Raw genomic sequence first — 17,179 nt, 5'->3', positions numbered from 1 at the left:
AGATTTAGTTTGAGGTGACTCTAAACTACTCTCTGTTGAAACCTGATTTCCTTTCATCAATCCATGACAGAAAATAGGTTAACATTAGATAACTGCAATTAGGTAATTGTGTGTACTTTAACCTATACAACTCAAACAAAATACAACTGCCTGAGCATCTCAATAGAACTCAGTATTTCCAAGAGTTTCCCAAGAACTGCCTCTTTGTGACCTACGTGTCTATGAAGACTCTCTTGTGCCCATTTCCCAGCCTCTCACTTACCTACACAGGTGTCTGAAGGGACTTCTCTTTCCTCCAAGCAGGGATCTTCTCCTTGTTGCAACTGATGAATCAACTTTGGCATTGAAAATGGAATCCCTGCTCATGAGGAAGGAAAGGAAGCTTGAACAAATAGCATGAAGAGCAATCCAAGAACTCACATACTACTCACTCTGAACCGACACAGCAAAGGACGCGAGGCCTGAGAGGCAGACAAGGCAGCACTAGCACTTCTCAGGGGCACTGGAGCTGTCAATGGGTGGGGAAGGTCTCCGTTCAGAAACATTATAGGGCCCTGGCAATGAATGCCTCTAAGATGGGGGTCCCTATATGTTTTTCAGAATCTAAACTGGGATCTACTCACTGGCCTACTCCAAGGAGGAAACTGATTGGCGGTGGGATGTGAGGGAGAGTGGAGGGTAGAGAAACAAATAGCAAGAAGGGCATCACAACAGGAATGTACACTTTCAACTCTACAGCAATTCAACCTTTCCAAGGGGCTCACTAGGGCAAAAAACTACAGGCTCGGAACCCCAAAGATGGATCTGTGAGGCGTTCCTATAACAGATTCTTCGTCATAGGCAAAAATTCTTACCCAGTGAGACCAGGCTGCTGTAGTTCTCCAGCATCACCTCCCGGTACAAGGCTCTCTGGGCAGAGTCCAGGTGCAACCACTCGTCCTGGCTGAAGAACACGGCCACATCCCTGAACGTCACGGACTCCTGTAATGGCAAATGCACGCCTGCTCACCCAGGACCGTCTTCTTCAACGGAAGACATAGTAAGAAAGTGACAGTGGGATGGACAGAAAACCCCAGGATTCTAACTATTTCACATCAACTGTTTATGTAATTTTTGGAACCATCCATTAGCTATTTATTTAGTTAAACAAGTATTTATGGAGTACTCACTGGGAACAATGACACATGCCACACGCAGTGGGAGGAGGGGAAGACAGGCAAAGTTCCCACCAACAAGGAGTGTAAATGCCAGCCTGGGATCTTTCTCAAGAGAAGGTGATGTGAGGACAGAAGCAGAGAGTGGAGTGCTATGCTTGGAAGATGGATGAAAGGGCCACAAGCCAAGGGCTGCAGGGAAACACTAGACGGTGAAAAGGGCAAGGAAACAGATTTTCCCCTGAGAGCCTCTAGACGGACCCAGCCCTGCCGACAGCCTGACCTCAAGCCAGCAAAACTGAATTCAGACTTCTGACTTCCAGAACTGTAAAAGAATACATTTATGCTGTTTTAAGATGCTGCATTTGTGGTAATTTGTTATAGCAGCAGTAAGAAAGAAATACAATGTGAACAATTGAAGACCACCTACATATCTATCAATAAGGGAATGGAGAAGCAAATTATAGTATATTGATGCCATGAAATGTTATGCAGCCATTAAATAGAATGAGGTAGATCTCTATGACACTGGAATTTGACCTTGATATATTATTGATTCATATGAAAAAACCAGCCACAAAAGAATCTATATTTGTTGAAAAACTCTACATCTGTATATACATACATGATGCATGCAAAACTATCTGGAAGAATACAAGCTGTCACCCTCGTTATTCTTTGATATTTGTGGAGAGGGGCAGAAAAGCAATCTTTCACTTATTACTTTATACCCTATCATTAGGCTTACAGTTTTTTACACTTTGGGAGATTGTGTGTATGTATGTTTGTGTGTTCCTTTGCTTTGAATTTTCTTAAATTCCACTTTACTATATTTATATATATATTTTGAGACAGAGTCTTGCTCTGTCGCCGGGCCAGAGTGCAGTGGCACGATCTCAGCTCATTGCAACCTCTGCCTCCCAGGTTCAAGCAATTCTCCTGCCTCAGCCTCCTGAGTAGCTGGGACTACAGGCATGTGCCACCAGCTAATTTTTGTATTTTTAGTAGAGACGGGGTTTCACCGTGTTGGCCAGGATGGTCTCGATCTCTTGACCTCACGGCCCACCAGCCTCAGCCTCCCAAAATGTTGGAATTACAGGCATGAGCCACTACACCCGGCCTATTTTAATTTATATGTTGACTTTTTAGTTAGACCTCTTTGTATTTTTAGTGGTTACTTGAATAATTATAATACACATTTTTGGTTACTCATCACCTATTTAGAGCTGATATATCGTTTCACATAGAATGCAAGAATATTGCAAGTATAGAGGACATCACCACTCTTCTTTATGCTATAGCTGTTACAAAGATTTTCCCAGTTCAGAGAGTCGACAGCACTCACCGAACTTCACTGAGCATATTCATGTTAAGGTTTTTATTTAAAGGCAAAGGGTACAACACAGCAAGAGAGTGAGTTCAGGGAAGCACTAGAAAACCAAGAGACACTCCATGTGCAGCCTCCCTTATTTGCACAGACCATGCCATGACTCTGGATCTGTGTGAAGAATCTTGGTGTCGGAGAGCTCAAAGGAGGAACTCTCAGCAGGGGCACTGTATGTAATCAAGCAAGTCCTGTCAAATCTTTAAGGCCAGTCGCAAGCCATCAGTAAGGAAGCTTACCAGGAGTAGCCACTGGCATTGAGATCTTAAAAATACACAAGCCAGGCCGGGCATGGTGGCTCACGCCTGTAATCCCAGCACTTTGGGAGGCGAAGGCAGGTGGATCGCCTGAGGTCAGGAGTTCAAGACCTTCCTGGCCAACACAGTGAAACCCCATCTCTACCAAAAAAAAAAAAAAGTACAAAAATTAGCCAGGAGTGGTGGCGCATGCCTGTAATCCCAGCTACTCAGGAGGCTGAGGCAGGAGAATCACTTGAGACAGAGCAAAACTCCTTCTGAAAAAACAAACAAAACAAAACAACAACAAACTCACACAAGCTGATGGCTGTGTTCGGTGGCTCACACCTGTAACCCTAGCACTTCGGGAGGCCAAGGTGGGTGGACTGCCTGAGCTCAGCAGTTCAGGACCAGCCTGGGCAACATGGTGAAACCCCATCTCTACTAAAAATACAGAAAATTAGCCAGGCTTGTTGCATGCACCTGTAGTCCCAGCTACTCAGAGGCTGAGACATGAGAATTGTTTGAACCCACGGAAGCTGCAGTGAGGCAAGATCACACCACTTCACTCCAGCCTGGGCAACAGAGCGAGACTCTGTCTCAAAAAAAAAAAAAAAAAAAAAAAAAAAAAATGCTGCCTTTATCTTGTTTTGGCCAAGAGTCAAAAAAATAGACATCCAAGAATTTCCAGAGAAAAATATAGAGCTTTTCCAGATAAAAAGATAGAGCTTTTCCAGTTCAGATGTTAAATAAATTCTATCTTCATGGTTATTTACATTATAACTGCCTACATTATAAACTCCCTCCTATAATACAATAGTATTATTTTGCTTTAAGCAGTCAGCTGCATTTTAAAGAAATCGAGACGGAAAAAAAGTATTTTATATTTATCCAGATAGCTACCATTTCTAATGCTCTTCATTCTTCCTAAAATCAGAGTTCCCCTCTGGTATATTTTTCTTTTAACTTACATAACTTCCTTTTTAGTATATCTTATAGTACAGGCCTGCTGGCAATGAATTAGCTTAATTTTATTTTGCCTGAAAATGCCTTTATTTCATCTTGATTCTTGAAGAGTATTTTCATTGGATATAGAATTCGGGGTTGGTTTTTTTCTCTCTCTCTCTTTCAGCATGTAAAATGTCATTCTATTGCTTCAGGTCTTTGTCGTTTCTGATGAGAAGCCAATGGTCATTCAAATATTGATTCTCTGCTTGTAGTACAGTTTTTTTCAGCCTGCTTTCAAATCTTTGGTTTCTGTGATTTCTCTATGACTTTCCCTAATATGGTAGAGACCAGCTAGCTATATGTGGCTACTAAATACATGAAATGTGGCTCTTCTGAATTGAGATATGTTATCTGTATAAAATACATACCAGATGATTTACTTAAAAACATATATACACACACATACCAACATATACATACACACACAAACATACATGCAAGTTATCTCAATAACAATTTTATATTGATTTCATGTGGAAATAATATTTGGACATACTGGGTCAAAGAAAATACATTATTAAAGTTAATTTATTTGCTTCTGTTTACTTTTTTAATGTGGCTGGTGGAAATTTTTATATTAGGTATGTGGCTTTCATTCTTGGTTCACACTATATTTCTATTGCATGTCATTGATCAATGATATGTATAGCTGTGACCTCCTTTGTATTTATCCAGGTTGAGATTCATCAAATGTTACAAATCTGTAAAATTATGTTTTAGGCCATTATTTCCTTTTAATATAGTTTGTCCCATTCTCTGTCCCTCTCCTTCTAGAACTCTAACTTCATATATATTAGACCTTTTAATATCATTTAATTGGTAACTGAGGCTTTTTTTTCTCCCTGTTTTTCAGATAGGATAATTTCTGTCTATCTTCAACTGTCATTGACTTCTACTTATGTTCATTTCCAAAAGTTAAGCCTATTCACTATTTTTTTTTTTTTTTACAATTTCAGGTATCTGACCTTTCAGTTTTAAAATTTCATAGTCTAGAATTACTTTTTTCACAATCTCTATTTCTCTGCTTGCATTTCCTATTAGTTCATTCTTTACATGTATATTTTCCTTTAAGTCCTTGAGCACAATTATAATAGTTGTTTTAAAATCTTTGTGAATTCTAATATCTGGGTCATCCAGGTCATTGTCTCTACTGATTGTCTTCCTCTTGAGTTTTGGTTGCACTTTCCCATTTCTTCATATGCCTACCTTACCCTGGAAATTGTATAGTACACAATGTGTAGAAACTGGATTTTGCTATGTTCCTTTGAAGAGTTTTTTAAGCAGGTAGTTAATTTAGTTGGAGTCAAATTCCAAACTCTGCCACCTCTCTAGCAGGCAGCATCAAATATCTTTGTTCAGTTCTTATTTGGGCTACTTTGAGTCTGTCCTATGCATGTATGGTTCAGGGGTCAGCTAGAGATTTGGGCACAGTTTGTGCACAGAATTTGGGGCTTCCCTTCTCTGCCTCTCTCCTTTCCAAGATTCCTCCTCTCACTTTCCAACTGCTAAGTTCGCCTCAAACTCTATCTTGTGGTTCTTCACACCAGTAAGACTGCAAGTTTGTGACCAAGTTTTGATCATTCTGTTGGTGCTGACTGTGGCCTACTCCCAGGCAAAAAGCTGTAAAAACCAGAAAATTTATCTGGTGACAATTCCTTCTTCCAAATATACACAAGTGTCCAATATCTGTCTGCTTTTGATTTCTCTCCAGTACCTTAAGGTTGCTTATATTTTATCCAGAGTGTAGTAGTTATCCACAGATGAATTCGTCTGAAAAGAGCTATTTCTCTATTACCAGGAGCTGGAAGCACATGTATCTTTTTGAAAATATATTTTAAAAACTCAGTGAGCCTAGCAAAGCTCATTAAATATTAAGAAATAAGAAAATGACAGACTCCTAGAACCCCAGATCTGAAAGACATCTTATCAATAATCTCATCCAGTTGTTCTCATGAGTGTGTGGTATCTCCCCCCACCTCCCTAGAGTGAGTAGCAATGTGTGAGGGTGTTTTATTTTTCACAATGACTAAGGGAGTCCTACTGGCATTTAAAAAAAGAGATCAGGGCCAGGCGCGGTGGCTCACCCCTGTAATCCCAGGCTCACGCCTGTAATCCCTCATGATCCCTGAGGCAGGAGGATCATGAGGTCAGGAGATCGAGACCATTCTGGCTAACAAGGTGAAACCCCATCTCCACTAAAAATACAAAAAATTAGCCAGGCGCCTGTAGTCCCAGTTACTTGGGAGGCTGAGGCAGGAGAATGGCGTGAACCTGGGAGGCGGAGCTTGCAGTGAGCCGAGAATGTGCCACTGCACTCCAGCCTGGGCGACAGAGCGAGACTCCATCTCAAAAAAAAAAAAAAAAAAAAAAAAAGAGAGATCAAGGCTGCTAATCATCTGGAAATGGAAGAGAAAGTACTGCACAAGGAAAGATAACTCCACCCAAAATGCTTATCATGTTCTCACTTAGAAACACTTGTTGTCTAAGCTGTATTTTTAAAATAAAGATGAGAATCTGGGTTATGGCAGGTGGCGTTATAGGAAGATTATAAGAAATGTGAAAGTTTGTTAGGTTTCCAGCAATAGAAACTGACTTTGGCTCATTTACACGAAGGACCAGGTAGCTCCAGGGAACCTGATAGTCACAGAACTAGGCTTGGAAAATAAAACAGAAACTAGGGCAGCAACATTCTGGACCACGGCCAGGATCACACTAGGAAACCAGACTTGTGAGAATACTGTTGTCATGGAAAAGGAGATGGTACAGCCTCACCAGCATGAGACAGCTACTGCTTTTGCTGTGCCACTCCTCCTTCCTCTAGGAATTCAAGTTACTGATGTCGCCACAAATTACCAAACTGTATTCTACATCAGAGGTCCCCAACCTTTTTGGCACCAGGGACAGGTTTCGTGGAAGGCAATTCTTCCACAGACAGCAGGGTTGGGGGAATGGTTTCAGGATAAAACTGTTCCATCTCGGATCGCCAGGCATTAGGTTCTCATAAACAGCACACAACCTAGAGCCCTCACATGCACCATTCACAACAGGGTTCGTGCTCCTATGAAATCTAACGCCGCTGCCGATCTGACAGGCGGCAGAGCTCAGCTGGTAATGCTCGCTCACCTGCTGTTCACTTCCTGCTGCACAGCCTGGTTCCTAATAGGCCAGGAGCTGGTACCGGTCTGTAAAACCGGGGGTTGGAGACCTTTGTTCTGTTCCTGTTTCCTCATATCTCTAGCTCCTGATTGAAAGTCTGAAGTAGGTCCAGCTTGGGTCACAAGTCTGTACCTTATCTATAATTAAAGCTAGAAAAGTAAGTATCTGGTGATTTTTGTTTGTTTGTTTTTGAGATGGGGTCTTGCTCTGTCACCCAGGCTGGAGTGCAGTGGCATGATCTCGGCTCACTGCAACCTCTGCCTCCCAGGTTCAAGAGATTCTCCTGCCTCAGCCTCCTGAGTAGCTGGGATTATAGGCACGTGCCACAATGCCCTGCTAATTTCTGTATTTTTGGTAAATATATTCTGATTGGCAGTTGGTTGAAAGAGTTATCATCAGTAGAAAGGAACGTTTGGGTCATGATAAGGGGTTGTGGAGACCCAGGTTTTGTCAGGCAGATGAAACCTCCAAGTAGCAGGCTTTAGAGAGAACAGACTGTAAATGTTTCTTATCAGACTTAAGGTTTGTGTTGGTATCGATGCTGGAGGGGTACAATGAGGCTTGTCCAACCCCTACTTCCCGTCACGGCCTGAACCAGTCTTTCAGGTTAAATTTCGAGGGTCGAGGAGGAAGTCCAATCAGACAGCTGCAGGGGGCCTTCTAATTTTATTTCTGGCTTATACCCCTATACCTCAGAATGTAACAGTATTTGGAAACAAGATCTTTAACGAGGTAATTAAGTTAAAATTAGGTCTTTAGGCTGGATCCTAATCTAACATGGCATGTGCTTATAAGAAGAGGAGATTAGGACACAGACATGCTCGTGCACAGGATAAGCCATGTGGCAGAAGGCAGCGAGAAGGCAGCCATCAACCAGCCAAGGAGGCCTCAGGAGAAGCCAGACTCGCCCACACCTTGATCTTGGACTTCTAGCCACCAGAACTGCAAGAAAACACATTTCCACTGTTGAGGCCATCTCGTCTCTGGTATTTTGTTATGGTGCCCTGGCACACTAATACAGGCTCCATGCTGCTGCAAACAGGATACTCACGGCAAACCCAACTTCCATCTTTACCGCCAATCTGTTCCCCTAGGCCTTAGAATACTTCCAGAAAAAAACAAAAAAAAGCATTCTTTTTCTTTTAAAATTTCATTTGCTTTTTAAAAAGTATACAAATTAAACATAATCAGAAATTAAAATTAAATTAAACTTCAGAAAAAAATGTATAAATTGAAAACAAAAACAAAATAATGTAAGTCATACTAAATCCTATTACTCAAGACAAGTTGTTCCTTTTAGAAATATATTCCAGGTTTTATATCCAATTACACACACATGGGTTCTTTTGACTATTTTCTAAACAGTATGAAAACAGACACATGCTAAAGAATAGAAAGGATACAAAATAACACGCAGTGCCAAGTTAGGGATTCTCTCCTGACTCCAATTAGCGGTCCCATTCTACAGGTAACTAGCAGTGGTTACACATGTATCCTTTTTTAATGGGAAAATTCTCAATCCTGCTTTACTAGCATTTCATGGATCTTTATCACATCTGCATATAGAAATCTTTTTTTTTTTTTTTTTAAACACACAGGGTCTCACTCTGTTGCGTAGGCTGGAGTGCAATAGTGCAATAAATCATAGCTCACAATAGCCTTGAACTCCTGGGCTCAAGTGATCTTCCCACCTGAGCCTCCCGAATAGCTGGGACTATAGATGTGTACCACCATGCCCAGATAATTCTCTTGTTTTTCTGTAGAGCCAGGGTCTTGCTATGTTGCCCAGGCTGGTCTTGAGCTCCTGGCCTTAAGCCATTCTTCCACCTTAGCTTCCCAAAGAGCTGAGATTACAGGCGTGAGCCACTATGTCCAACCTCAAACCTCATTCTTTTTTTTTTTTTGTCGCCAGGCTGGAGTGCAGTGGCGCCATCTTGGCTCACAGCAACCTCTGCCTCCCTGCCTTAGCCTCCTGAGTAGCTGGGACTACAGGTGCACACCACCACACCCAGCTAATTTTGTATTTTTAGTAGAGACAGGGTTTCACCATGTTGGCCAGGATGGTCTCAATCTCTTGACCTCATGATCCATCCACCTTGGCCTTCCAAAGTGTATTCCTTTTCATTACTGCATGATATATTCCACTGTATAAATACCATAACTATTTTAACCATTTTCCTTATTTAGTATTATTTAGATGGTTTCTGTTTTTTGCTGTCACAATGCACAATGACCAGTCTCATATGGATATCTCTGGGTATGCCTATGTTTATAAGATAAACTGTTAGACACTGAAGTATTAGATCAAAGTCTATGCATATGCATATATATATACACATACACACACACACGTACATATATGCGTATAAAGCAAAACTCTGTCTCTGTTAAAAAGAGACATATGTATACACATATATGTACGTGTGTGTATATATATACACATATATATATAGTTTTGTTTTGTTTTTTTGAGACAGAGTCTCGCTTTGTCACCCAGGCTGGAGTGCAGTAGCACGATCTCAGCTTACTGCAACATCCACCTCCTGGGTTCAAATGATTCTCCTGCCTCAGCCTCCCAAGTAACTGAGATTATAGGCGTGTGCCACCAGACCCAGCTAATTTTTGTATTTTTAGTAGAGACAGAGTTTTGCCACATTGGCCAGGCTGGTCTTGAACTCCTGACCTCAGGGTGATCCGCCTGCCTTGCCCTCCCAAAGTGCTGGGATTACAGGCTATATACATATTTTGATTCTGACAGATGTGGAAGATTATACTTTCCCAAGATGACCGCATCAATTTCTCTCTCATCTTACATGCTCTTTGTCTAATGTGACAGACATTTCTCCCACCAAGAAGTGAGTTCTATGTTTCCTTCCTTTGAAGCTGTCCAGTAGAATTCAATGGAAATGATCTATGTAACTTTCAAGGAAAGGTAGTAAAATAACACACCTCTCGCCTGGCTCACTGGATGCTCACTTTTGGAGCCTAGTCACCATGTTGTGAGCCCAAGACACATGGAGACATTACAGGTAGATGCTCCTTCCAACAGCCCTATCTGTGATCACAGCAGTGAGCCAACAGCAAGCATCAACTACCCAACACGTGAACGGCTGAGGCTTCAAATGATTCTACAGCCTCCAGTCTTTACATCTCTCAGCCGAGACACCAGACTTTGTGTGGCAAGCTGTTTCTCCCACATACCTGCATTCCTGACCCAGAGAAACTGTGAGAAATGATAAATGATTACTGTTATTTCATATCCCTAATCTTCTTACTATATAGCATGTATATCCTTCCACGTTAAAAATACAATTCTACTTCATCATTTAAAATTACAATGTAATTGGGATGCCATAAGGAGAAGAAAGAGAGAACAGAGCAGGTGAATATCCAAAGTAATAATGGCTGAGAATTTTCCAAAATTAGCGGCAGACACCAAACCTCAAATCCAGAAAGGTTAGAGAAGAACAAGCAGGATGACTACCAAAATATCTACACCTAGGCATATTATATTAAAACGTTAGAACACCAGAAGCAAAGGGAAAACCTTGAAAGGAGACAGGGAAAAAAATCTTACCTATAGAGAACAAGGATAAGAATGACAGTGGATTTTCTCATGAGCAACATGTAAACAAGAAGAGAGTGAAACAAAATATTTAAAATGTTGAGGGAAAAAAATCACCAATGTAGAATTCAATATCCAGAGAAATTATCCTTCAACAAGGATGAGAAATAAAGCTTTCTCAGACAAACAAAAACTAAGGGAATTCATTACCAGCAGTCCTCCCTTGTCATGGGGAAGGAAAATAACATAGATCAGAAACTTGAATCTATGTGAAGACAGGAGGGAAGACAGAGAAGGAACAAATGATGATAACATAAAATCTTGTATTTTCCTTACTCTTGATTTAGAAGATAACTATTTGCTTAAATGAACAATAGTAACAGTGTACTGGGTGGTGACAGCATATGGATGAGTGAAATGAATGGCAGCAATGCCATAAGGAAGAGGGGAAGGAAGGGGGAGTGCTCTGTTATAAGACACCTCCATTACCCATGGGGCAGTATAATGTTATTTGAAGGCAGACTTCGATTAGTTGTAAATTTATATTGAAAACTATAGGGTAACCACTAAAAAAAAGTTTTTAAAGCATAATTGATATATGTACAGAGAGCAGAAAGCCATGGTTGCCATACTGATATAAATAAATGTTTGAATAAATAAATAAATGGAGAGACGTGACAATCCTCCATACAGATTTCCAAATAATGTATGTCGATTCTTCACCTCTAGGAGTGGTGCCTATCTCGCCACGCCGTAAGTGTCGTCTTTCTAAGGAATACAGTATATGGGAAGGCAGAAAAAGAAGGTAACTGTATAGTGGAGAAACTTGACAAACAGTGCCTCAGGCAGGTGATAAGGAGGAACAGCAACAGGGATAAGTCATGTGATTAGTATGCAATTGTAGTATGATGTGATCAGACTGACACTTCATCTCTGTGACCTTCCTCCCCAAAACCCAAACCCCAGGCTAATAATGAGAAAAAGCATCACACAAATCACAATGGAGGGGCATTCTACAGAATACTCAACCAGTGCCAGGCGCGGGGGCTCACACCTGGAATCCCAGCATTTTCGGAGGCCAAGGCAGGTGGATCACTTGAGGCCAGGAGTTCGAGACCAGCCCAGTCAACAAGGTGAAACCCTGTCTCTATTGAAAATTCAAAAATGAGCAGGGCATGGTGGCACATGTCTGTAATCCCAGCTAGTCGGAGGCAGTAAATATGCTTATAGTTACTACTTTTGGGGGTTCTTTTTGAGACAAGGTCTCACTCTGTTGCCCAGGCTGGAGCGCAGTGGCACAATCATAGCTCACTTGCAGCCTCGAATTCCTGGGCTCAAGTGATCCTCCTACCTCAGCCTTCTTAGTATCTGGGACTATAGGTGCTGCCACACCCAGCTACTTTATTTTTAATTTTTTATAGAGACAAGGCCTCACTATGTTGCTCAGGTTGGTCTCAAACTTCTGGGCTCAAGCAATCCTTCTGCCTTGGCCTCCCAAAGTGCTGGGATTATAGGTGTGAGCCACTGTGCCCAGCTACTACTGTTATTAATGCTCACAGCAACTCAATGAGGTATGTATATTATTAACCCCACCAAAATTGAGGAAATGGGGTACAGAGAGATAAAATAACTTGCTCAGGGCCACATCCCTAGCTTGGATCCAAAGCCATGAAGCCAAGCTCCAGAATCCATATTTCTAGCCTATGGGCTATTGGAAAAGGAGTCAATGAAAAATAGGCTTTGGGGTTATGGCAGAAGAGAAAATGCACAGAAGGGAGAAGACTAGGAAAGGGAGCTGGTGTTGAAGGAAAGATGGGACTTCCACATCGGAATGACAGACAGGAATGCTAGGAAAAAGGTTAGGTCTGAGGACAGAGTTGGGGAAGATACTCAGAAAGCTGAGGGTTAAAGTAATGAAAATGGATCTCGAATGGGGAAAGAACAAGATAAAAGAGCCCAGGTAGGAAGGCTAAACTAGCAGGGAAGAAAGAGAAGAATCAGAGAAGGAAATAGAGGCATCAATTAGACAGGTGAAAGGGACATCTGGACAGCTTAACATCCCCGCTGTGCTAGGAGGGGAAGGCCCCAGGCCTGCGTCCTCCCCACCTCTGGGCTTCAAAGCCCAAGCCATGCTGAACTCCTTCTGGGATGCCCTTAGTCTTCTCTAAGCACCAGTATCAGTCCTGGCCTCCAGCATAAACTCAGAATGCCCCCACTTCTGGGATATTTCCCCTGAACATTTAATTATGTTTCCTAAGATCGATACCACGAACTCCCAGAAGATGGAAATGACAGCTTTCCTTTTTCCATCCCTGTGTGCTGCACAGGATCCTGTACACAGGGCTCAGTAAATGCTTGTGGAGAGTGTCTTCCAGCCCTTCCACATCTTAGCCCCAAGTGTGACTATATCCTCTGTGAAGACAAAGACAGCTTCGTGCCCCATTCTCCCCACCAAGCTCCACTGCAGCCGGAAGCATATGCTCAGAACTGCCTCAAATGTTGATCACAAAGTGAGTGGGGTGAATTAAGAGTGGTCTGGGGACAAAAGAGGCACATTCCTCAGCAGCCCCTCGCTAAGCCCAAGACACTGGGAAAAACTTTTGAGGCTCCGGATTCTTCATCGTTTTAGTTGGACCAAAAAGTACCTGGCCAGAGTCTGGAAACGTGTCTACCATCTCTGCATCCAGAAGCCAACGGATGAAAAAGACAAACTTCACTCACTCTCACCTGAGCGGGCAGCAGATCCACAGCCATCCCTTCCTCCTCAGTGCTCCTGCCCAGGGAGAGCAGTGTGGACACAGTGGGTCTGCAGAGGAAAAAGGTGTCAAGAGGAACCCTGGTGTCAGGAGATGGCGTGGACAGAGGAAGTTACAACCGCCCATAACGTCCATCAGGTCTCAAAAAAGCCACCCCACATAATGACGTAAACCAAGACAAGCATTCACTAGGGCAATTTGCCAACCTCCATCCCTTCTCCATACTTCTATTTCTGCACTTCGACTCTTTAACTTCCACTTGAGGGCCTCTCAGCTACCTCTAGGCAAACAGTGACTCACCCATGGATGTCTGGAGTCCTTAGCTAGCTTTAAACTGCACGCCCTAACAGTTGCAATGAATATCCAGTTTCCTCGGGTGCCACCTTCCAGCCTAGCTAGCTGATCCTCAGCCTGACTGCCCTGCCTCGCCCTTTCCTCCCTGTGGAAGCCGTGATAAACAGGCTTCTCCGCATCTCCACCCTCGTGACAGACCCCACTGCTTGCCCTGAGTGGCCCTTCCGTGGAGTGCTATGTTCTCCCCAAGAAACTGTGGGCATAATCCAACCACTCAGCTTTTCCAGCCTCTTACTACATCTTCGCCGGGACTTTACCCAAAGTAACAGGATTAAGACACTGTCCCCACCCAAGACACATGCCAGAGCTTTGCTGTCCCTCCTAAATAATACTCCACAGGTGCCACCTCTAATGGCATCCACAGACGGAAACAGCCATCGCTGCCCAAACACAAACCCCAGGTGGGAGGGGTGGAAACCGTGCCTGCCCCAGAGAGAGCAGGGGCAGAGGCTGCCTGGGGCAGCCAGGCAAGTGTGAGGGCCTCCAGGCCTGCGATCTGCTGCGACTCCTCAGGGTGCCCATGGCATGGAGCCAACCTGGGGCTCTGCTGGGCCAGCTCCAGCGGGTGCCTCGACCAGCCCAGGGGAAGCTGCCGTGCAAGGCCTCGGTCACGCGGCAACGCGCACCTCCTCCCAGGAAGCGCTGAGTGCTTTCCAGGCAGTATTTTTAATCTTCGCATTTACAAACGTGACAGAGACTGAGAATCAGGACGTCGTGACCTGCCCAAAGTCACAACGGAAAGTAGTAGAGCCGGGAAGGGAATCCTGACCCAAGCCCCAGGCCCAGTTACACCTGGACAATGGCCTCGCCACCCTGCCTCGGTTTCCCCCGGACAGAGCAGGAACCACCCTCTCCGTTAGCAGGGATGCGCGGGTGCGTTCGGGCGATGCGCCAGTCCGCTGCCTGGCACCGGAGCGCTCTTGGCGGGCATCAGCTACTGCTTTTATTATTTCCGTTACTGAGAAGAAAACGCACAGAAGAAAACCGCAGCATGAACAATGACAAAAGGCTGGCACCCCCACCTCAACGGCCCGGCGCACCCAGCTCACCCGGCGAGGCGCTCCCTCCGCGGGTCTCCGGCAGTCCAGGCCGCTCCCGACGCGCCCCGGACCCAGTGGCCAAGGGCCCCTAGCCGCGCAGGGCTGCTCCCAGAAGCCCAGACGAGGCTGCACGCGGCCCACTCGCTGGAGAGGCCCGGATCCACGCCGGCCCGGAAGAGGCCACTGCGAGCGCCTCGGCCCCAGGCCGGCAATTCTAGCCAAGCCGGGATGGCCCAAGCCAGGAGAACCCCCGAAAGGCCGCGAACTGTCCCCGAAACCCCGCCGACCCCGGGAGAACTACCACTCCCGGCATGCCTCGGGCCCCGCGCCGACTACACTTCCCAGGGGACGCCGCGGTGCGCGCGGCGACCTCCGGGAGAGGAACCGCCTCCGCCAGCGAGAGCCCTCAAGGGCGACAGTCGCGTAGGCGCTGCAGGGCGAGGGAGTCCGCAAGGCGCACACGAGGCAAGAGGCCTCCCGCTGCTGGCCGTGCTGCCTACAGCCCGCGCACTTGTTAGGCAAGCGGAGTGGTTTGAAAAACAAACTCCGGAATTAGATGCATTTAGGAGGATCCCTGTGCTGTGGCTCCCACCGCTGGTTGTGATTATTTTTCTGTTGATACAAAATAATTTACATAATACCCATGTGAGTGTTACCTGCATAGACTGTGTAATGATCAAGTCACAGTACTGGGTATCCATCACCTTAAGCATTTATCATTTTTATGCATTGGTATCATTTCAAGCCCTCTCTTCTATTTACTTTGAAATATCCATAATATTATTGCTAAGTAGAGTCACCCTAGTCTGCTATTAAACATTAGAAATTATTTCTTCCATCTAACTGTATGTTTGTACCCATAACCAACCTCTCTTCATTCCCCTTCCTTTCTGGCCTTCCTGGCCTTTGGTATCTATCCTCCTGTTGTCTATGTCCATGAGATCAAGTTTTCTAACTCTCGAATATAAGTGAGAACATGGAGTACTTGTCTTTCTGTGCCTGGCTTATTTCACTTAACATAATGACCTCCAGCTCCATCCATGTTAATGTAAATACATTATTTCATTCATTTTTATGGCGGAATAGTATTCCACTGTGTCTATGAAATTTTCTTTATCCATTCATCTACTGCTGGACACTTAGGTTGAATCCATATCTTGGCTACTGTGAATAGTGCAGTGACAAACGTGAGGGCAGGTATCCCTTTCATACACTGATTTCTCCCCCTTTACCAGTAGTAGGGTTGCTGGATTGTATGGTAGTTCCATTTTTAGTTTTTTGAGAAATCTCCACACTGTTTTCCACAGTGGCTGTACTAATTTACATTCCCACCAATAGTGTATAAGAGTTCTCTTTTCTCCAAATCCTCACTGGCATCTGTCATTTTTTTGTTTTGTTTTGTCTTTTTAATAATAGTCATTCTAACTGAAGTGAGCTTATATCTAATTAGAAGTTAGTAAACAAAAGAGCATATTTGTATAAAAATAGACACACACACCCCCACGGAACAGAATAAGAGAACCCAGAAATCAGTGCACCCACTTACAGCCAACTGATTTTCAACAAAGGTGCCAAGAACACACAATGAGGAAAGGACTATGTCTTTAAATAAATGGTTCTGGGGAAAACTGGATAACAACATGCAGAAGAATGAAATTGGACCCCTTCTCTCTCAACATGTATAAAAGTCAACTCCAGATAGATTAAAGACTTAAAGACCCCAAACTATAAAACTAATAGAAGGAAACATCGAGACAACTCTTCAGGACATTGATCTAGGCAAAGATTTTTTGTTGTTGTTGTCTGTGTTTTTGAGGTCTATGGCTAAGACCTCAAAGCACAAGCAACAAAAAGAAAAAAAGAACTATATTAATCTAAAAAGTGTCTGCACAGCAAAAGAAACAACATAGTGAAGCGACAACTTCTTGAGAGAAAATATTTGTAAATTACTCATCCAACAAAGGACTAATACCCAGTATATACAAAGAATTCAAATAACCCAACAGGTTCGTGACCAGCGGGCCAGTGTGGCTAAACCCCGTCTCTACTAAAAATACAAAAATTAGCCAGGCGTGGTGGTGCATGCCTGAAACCCCAGCTACTCGGGAGGCTGAAGCAGGAGAATTGCTTGAACCTGGGAGGTGGAGGTTGCAATAAGCCCAGATCATGCCACTGTACTCCAGCCTGGGCGACAGAGCGAGATGCCATCTCAAAGAAAAGACAAAACAAAAAAAAACACACAACAGTATACAAACGATCCCATTAAAAATGGGCACAATGGCTCATGCCTGTAATCCCAGCACTTTGGGAGGTAGAAGTGGATGGATCACTCATGCCCAGGGGTTCGAAAGCAGCCTCAGCAACATAGTGAAATCTTGTCTTTACAAAAAATAAACAAAATTAGCCAGGCATGCCAGTGCAGGCCTGTAGTCCCAGCTACTCAGGAGGCTGAGTGCAGAGGACTGCTTGAGCCCAGAGGTTGAGGCTGCAGTGAGCAATGATAGCACCACTGCACTCCAGCCAAGG

General features: G+C 43.9%; 1 protein-coding gene across 5 annotated transcripts in view; it reads right to left on the bottom strand.

The window, feature by feature from the left end:
• ZNF354C (zinc finger protein 354C) overlaps positions 1-15,003 on the bottom strand; it is a 44,290-nt gene extending 29,287 nt beyond the window's left edge. Inside the window, exons 1-4 of one of the 5 annotated variants that reach the window (XM_017960219.3) lie at positions 14,663-15,003; positions 13,231-13,309; positions 855-981; positions 263-358 (exon numbers count right to left, since the gene is read on the bottom strand). In XM_017960219.3, coding sequence (XP_017815708.1) covers positions 263-358; positions 855-981; positions 13,231-13,257 — 250 coding nt within the window. In that variant the 5' untranslated portion in view covers positions 13,258-13,309; positions 14,663-15,003. The remainder of the gene's footprint in view (positions 1-262; positions 359-854; positions 982-13,230; positions 13,310-14,662) is intronic. The other 4 variants (XM_021940061.2, XM_017960221.3, XM_017960220.3 and 1 more) reach the window with 4 other exon arrangements.
• Positions 15,004-17,179: the final 2,176 nt, after the last annotated feature.

The sequence above is a fragment of the Papio anubis genome, chromosome 5, assembly GCF_008728515.1.
Source record: "Papio anubis isolate 15944 chromosome 5, Panubis1.0, whole genome shotgun sequence".
Classification (NCBI taxonomy): Eukaryota; Metazoa; Chordata; class Mammalia; order Primates; family Cercopithecidae; genus Papio; species Papio anubis.
The sequence above is the reverse complement of the archived record's forward strand: the minus strand, read 5'-3'. Positions and strand labels throughout refer to the sequence as shown.